The 6,000-nt window shown below is 51.3% G+C and overlaps 1 protein-coding gene across 6 annotated transcripts in view; it reads left to right on the top strand.

Annotated features, from left to right (window-relative positions):
- Window positions 1-6,000, top strand: part of LOC102368098 (myosin-7B) — a 61,804-nt gene that overhangs the window by 39,242 nt on the left and 16,562 nt on the right. For all 6 annotated transcript variants that reach the window (XM_025195157.1, XM_025195156.1, XM_025195158.1 and 3 more), the window contains 6 exons: window positions 239-628; window positions 1,238-1,364; window positions 2,427-2,545; window positions 3,304-3,500; window positions 4,072-4,421; window positions 5,231-5,355. In XM_025195157.1, coding sequence (XP_025050942.1) covers window positions 239-628; window positions 1,238-1,364; window positions 2,427-2,545; window positions 3,304-3,500; window positions 4,072-4,421; window positions 5,231-5,355 — 1,308 coding nt within the window. The remainder of the gene's footprint in view (window positions 1-238; window positions 629-1,237; window positions 1,365-2,426; window positions 2,546-3,303; window positions 3,501-4,071; window positions 4,422-5,230; window positions 5,356-6,000) is intronic.

Below are 6,000 nucleotides of genomic sequence, written 5' to 3'. Positions count from 1 at the left end.
TCAGCAGGGGCACCATTTTAGGAAGCCTGTGTTGGGGAGTTATCTCTGACCTTAGGGTCCTAGGGGCAGAGCAGACCCCTCAGGGCACCTCTGAGTTATAGAGGCACTTGCTGCATTTCCCAGTGTGGTGGCTTGTTCCTGGACAGCATCAGAGAGGTTCTTGCTGTGTTTTGGATTTAAAGGTGTTAGTGCTTTGCCTAGTCCCCATAGCACCTACCATGTCCTGCCTACCCTGTAGGCCCGTATTGAGGAGTTGGAGGAGGAGCTGGAGGCTGAGAGAGCTGCCAGAGCCAAGGTAGAGAAGCAGCGTGCAGAAGTGGCCCGAGAGTTGGAGGAGCTGAGTGAGCGGCTGGAGGAGGCTGGTGGTGCCACAGCCATCCAGCTGGAAATGAATAAGAAGCGGGAGGCCGAGTTCCTGAAGCTGCGCCGGGACCTGGAGGAGGCAACGCTGCAGCATGAATCAACGGCTGCAGCCCTGCGCAAGAAGCACGCTGACTCGGTAGCTGAGCTGAGTGAGCAGATCGACAACCTTCAACGAGTCAAGCAGAAGCTGGAGAAAGAGAAGAGTGAGATGAAGATGGAAGTGGATGACCTATCCTCCAACATTGAGTACCTCACCAAGAACAAGGTGAAGGGTGGGTAGGACCCCATTTGTGGGCACTGCTCTCAGTACAGTGGGGCTGGACCTGTCTAAGCATAGGCATTTATGTTGCCCTGTAGTAGCTGGTGGCCCAGATAGACTTTGAGCTCTTGTTCTGCAGCTTGTAGCTTAAGTGGCTCAACCAGAGTCTAGAGATCTAAGTCCAGCTCTGATGTGCCCCTCGACCAAATCACTAACTTCTCTCACTTTGTTTGTACACAGAGATAGTATTACACACCCAGCCCATGGCAGTCAGTGTTTGTGTAGTGCTCTGAAAATACTAAGGTCATGGACAAAAGTTGGAGGTTCTGGGAAGCCCTGGTTTCTTTCTCAGAGGCTACCCATTTGTAGGGCCTATTATTCTAGTGAGAGGGACACAAGAGAATTTATGTTGTATGAGCTATTGGGGGCTGAGTGGGAATCCCGTCTACAGGATCTGCACCCCCTAGGGTTAGGACAAGTGAAACCCCTAGTTAGAGCCAGGTGAGTGCCAAGGGTAAGAAGGGGGACAGCTCCCTCATGGGCCCATTGAGCAGAGTACAGAGTTCTGTTTGTATGGGACAAGGGTCTGATCCTGGACTCACTTGATCACTGTAGGCAAATGCTGAAAAGCTGTGCCGAACCTATGAGGACCAGCTGAATGAAGCCAAGTCCAAAGTGGATGAGCTGCAGCGGCAGCTGGCTGACGTGAGCACCCAGCGAGCCAGGCTGCAGACAGAGAGTGGTAGGTTGAGAATGATGCTGCCAAGCTCAGGGAGGAGCCGACAGAGGCACCCTACAACTGATCTTCCTAAACCACAGGATTAGCATCACTGACTTTGAAATATGTTCTGCTGTCCAGAGATTAAGTCCTTTCTTTAAGTGAGGGGCATGTTGCTAGCAGCAGAACACACCTGACTGTCACACTGGTTAATTAGAAGGCATCCCCCATCCTAGCTCCACAATGTATAGGCTGGAAGCCCTGGTCCTCCTGAGCTCACTGAGACTTCCTAATGGCCACAATGACAGGCCAACGTGTTCTGAAGAAAAGAGAATAGGATAGTGCCATTATTATCAACTTTACCCTGGACTATGGAGTGTGCCAAGGGCTCAGGTTTTAACGGCAGGGAGCTACCAGGTGACATAGTCTGTCCTCTACATCCAGAGATGTAGCTGTTGCTGTTGGGTCCCATGATTCCATGGTGCTGACTCTGCGGGGACTAGTAGCAGGTTCCACACAGTTGTCTATGAAGTAAAGGTCTTCTGAGGCTGGCTGTGTCAGAGCATGTCCCTTAGTAGTAATGTCAAACCAGGCTCCCTGCTGGCAATTGGGTGAATGCCAAGAGCCTCCCTGTCATGGCCAGCATGTCCACAGTGAATGGGGTTTTACCATCCAGGCTGCACAAGGACAGTCTTGGAGCCCAAACTAGTTTTGTCCACTGCAGCATGGCTGAGTTGGGGGCTCACTGATGTGTAAAACACTTTGCCATCTCCAGAAAATAAGAAACACAACATAAAGTCCATTTCAGTTGAGTCTGGGCTAGCAGTGGACCATAGCCAGGACAACCAGTCCAACCCCTCCAGCTCTGAGGAAGTTCAGTGATGAGCTTGAGCCTAGTGCCATGGGATGGATATGAGCAAGAGCTCCATATCAAAACTCCTTCCTAGGGACTCTTGGCATCCTGGCAAAGTTCTGTCTTTCTGATTTGGGCTCCAGGAAGGTGAAGAGCATGAGATCCGCAACAAAATGGCTTTGAATGGCTTCCATGTCTCCATCCTCATTGTGGCTGGTTTTGTCTGCCCCCAGGGGAGCTGAGCCGGCTCCTGGAGGAAAAGGAGTCTTTTATCAACCAGTTGACCCGTGGGAAGACCTCATTTACACAGATGATTGAGGAGCTCAAGAGGCAGCTAGAAGAAGAGACCAAGGTAAGGTTGACTAGGTGATGTTTGATCCCCCCAGGGCCTCTCTCAGGCAGGAGGTTGGCTGACAGTCTAAGAACCTGGGTAGAAACAAATGGCCCAGCAGTGAGAACTTGCATCTGAGCCTCTGATGGAAAATAGCCAAGCAGCCTCTTCCTGATTGTTTGGTCACTGGTATCACAGCCCCATGCTGTACCTGTGCTCACAGGACCACAGGCTACCCAAGCAGTGGTGAGGGCTGAGGCTAGTGCTCTGAACAGGGAAAAGTGTGTCCTGAAATGTGGCTGTGCAAGGGATAGCTATGACGCTGAGAACAGGGCATGCTTCTTCCATTAAGATCTGGACCTAGCCCAGTCAGTCATGACCAACAACTGCAATTGGATGGTTGATGTTTGGGTCAATATATGAACTGAGCTGGTGCATATACTTTCACCTCCCTGCACTTCCAGGCACCTCCACAATGGACACCAAATTCTTTCTTCTGCCATGGGATTGCCCCTCCAGGATAGGTCTATGTTCCTACATGGGCAGTGCAAGACATGCCCTGGCACAAAACTCAGCAGTCATCCAGACAGTCAGTCTGGCTTTAGCCACTTCTAAACTCACTGTAATAAATGAGATGCAGACCCTGGAGTCTTTGCAAGCATGGAGCCCTGCTTTTGTGCATGATTGGGCAAGACCTAACACCAACACCCTGCCTGTGGGCTATGAGGGCCTTGGGGAGTTTGATGTCAGTCTCTCTTTTCACATTTTCTGCTTTCTAGTCCAAAAATGCCTTGGCGCATGCCCTGCAAGCATCTCGCCATGACTGTGACCTCCTGCGGGAACAGTATGAGGAAGAGGTAGAAGCCAAGAGTGAGCTCCAGAGGTCCCTGTCAAAGGCCAACGCTGAGGTGGCCCAATGGAGAACCAAGTATGAGACGGATGCCATTCAAAGGACAGAAGAGCTAGAGGAAGCAAAGTGAGTTCCTGCAGGTTCACACACTTGAAATCAGTGCCCCAACCTCTTTCCAGGGTGGCAACATGAGCAACTTTTCCAGTACAGGCCTGTAGTCACTGAGGACTCTGTAATCACACGTACAGAATTGCTTCCTATTGCCAGGAAATGCCAATGAGCTGGCCAAGGCAACATGTGTAACACAACCCAGCACTCTGCTTGTGAGGGGTTTATATCTTTCACTGGCTGTCTGTAGTGTTGCTGAGGAAAGGGCCTGGATCTAGATCTATTAGCCAACACACACCTCCACTTGTGTACCTAAAAGGCTTATACTGGGGCAAGCTCTTCCACCAAGTAGGGAGTAGTATTCAGGCCTGCTGTGGCTTTCATTCTTCCCAGGGGCAGGACAAAATTCACAGAAATCATTGACTGACTCAAAAGGGCCCTTGGATCAGGCCTGTATTGATTAAATTGGGTAAAGCTCTGCCTTTTCTAGTCAAACCTTGCCCCCTTTGGAGACCCAGGCTGATGGGGTGGTAAAAGGGGATGGGTTGGGATGTCCACCTGTGGCTCATGCCCTGATTGCTCTTGATAGAAAGAAGCTGGCCATCAGGCTGCAGGAGGCAGAGGAGGCTGTGGAGGCTGCACATGCCAAGTGCTCCTCCCTAGAGAAGACTAAGCACCGGCTGCAGACGGAGATTGAGGACCTGTCCATTGACTTGGAGAGAGCCAACTCTGCAGCTGCTGCCCTGGACAAAAAGCAGCGCAACTTTGACAGGATTATTGCTGAGTGGAAACAGAAGTATGAAGAGACCCAGGCAGAGCTGGAGGCCTCCCAGAAAGAGTCTCGTAGCCTAAGCACCGAACTGTTCAAGCTCAAGAATGCCTATGAGGAGTCCCTGGACAACTTGGAGACCCTCAAACGAGAGAACAAAAACCTGCAAGGTACACAGGATCTGACATGGCTGAACAGTCCTACCATATTTTGAGGCTCATGCCTCTCCCTCTCACAGGGTTAGGCACAGAACCTAGCAGCACTTCTATGTCCCCAACTCCAGGAAAAGTCACCGGCCAGACAGGGACTTATCCCTTCCTCCTCTTTGGAGTGGGTGTGTTTTTTTTCCAAGGTGGGGCAGTGTTCATCCCACTGCAGTCATGAAGGTCCAGGCAGGGTTGAACCTGGCTGCTATTTCAAAACTGTTGTTTGTTTTTCTAATGGATATTTTGCCTCAAAGGGAGAACAAGGGTATTGTACAGTTGAGGTGACGTCTGGGGCAGTGAGGCTGCCCATGTTTATACTACCTGGGTGTCAGGAGTACTCCTTGGCCAGCCCTGCTTTGCACACCTGCTCCTGTCACCAATGCGCTCCCACCCAGCCTCTAGTTTGACCTCAGAGTGCAGGGGGGAGGGCAGACAGAACAGCATGCAGAGTGCAGCAAAAGTAGTCTAGCTTCTATGACACCATAACACAGCTCAGCTGCCAGTGCCCAGGTAGCCCATTTGAGGACACAGGCCAGCAGCTGAGTACTGAAGGGATGGGGGAGATCTGAATGCAGGTTTCAAAGTCACTTCCAGCACCTGTCTAGGGCAGCAGAGGTGCTCCCTGGACAGCTGCCAGGCTGTGAAGCGGGCTCAGGATGAAAGAGTTAGGTTCAGAGCTGTTTGCTTGCTTTGACCATTTCTCTGAGGGATTGCAGGAAAGCTCAGGCCTCTGCAACACACTCATAACCTAAGGTCTTTCTGATCTGGCACAGAGGAGATTGCTGACTTGACAGATCAGATCAGCATGAGTGGCAAGACCATCCATGAGCTGGAGAAGCTGAAAAAGACCCTGGAGTGTGAGAAGAGTGAGATCCAGGCTGCCTTGGAGGAGGCTGAGGTGAGCTCAGAGCCAAGAGGAAATGCCCTGCTACTGCTGTGAGGAGGGGTGATATCTCTCACATGCCCAGTACCCATCCCAGTTGATTCAAATACCCTCTGCAAGAGGCATGAGCAGCCCCTCCTCTTTGCACCTTGGGGTTATCAGTATGAGGGTGTTAGTTCTTGCTCAAGGGTTAGTGCTCCATCAAAAACCCACATGACCCCTCCAGCTCAATTATTGCTTCCCCTTTTACACTTGTCACTTCAAGGCTCCAGTTGTGGATGGCCCTTGGGCAGCCACCAGTCACCTCCTGTATGCTACCAGCAGCACAACAACCCTCTGGATTCTGGGACGGTAGGGACACAGAATTCCTGGGCTCTGTCCTTAGCTCCAGCACCAGTATATTGTGAGCTAGAGCAGGGCACTTGGCTTAGTTTCCCCTTGGCCCTGTAGGGCTATAGTGAAGGCTCCTTTGTGAACATCTCATTCAGGTTGCATTTTACAACAATTTTTTATTAATGGACAAGTGCTTGCAACATGGTGGTTTCAGTTCTGGCAGCGTGGTAGTTTCCTCATGTGAGGACTGTGCCCTAGGCATTGGGCTGAGGTGTGACCCCCATTCCTGCCATTCTGTCCCTCCCCACTTGGTGCTCCAGCTCTGAC

This window comes from Alligator sinensis, unplaced genomic scaffold (assembly GCF_000455745.1).
Source record: "Alligator sinensis unplaced genomic scaffold, ASM45574v1 scaffold1315_1, whole genome shotgun sequence".
Taxonomy (NCBI): domain Eukaryota; kingdom Metazoa; phylum Chordata; order Crocodylia; family Alligatoridae; genus Alligator; species Alligator sinensis.
This window is presented reverse-complemented; position numbering and strand designations above follow the sequence as displayed.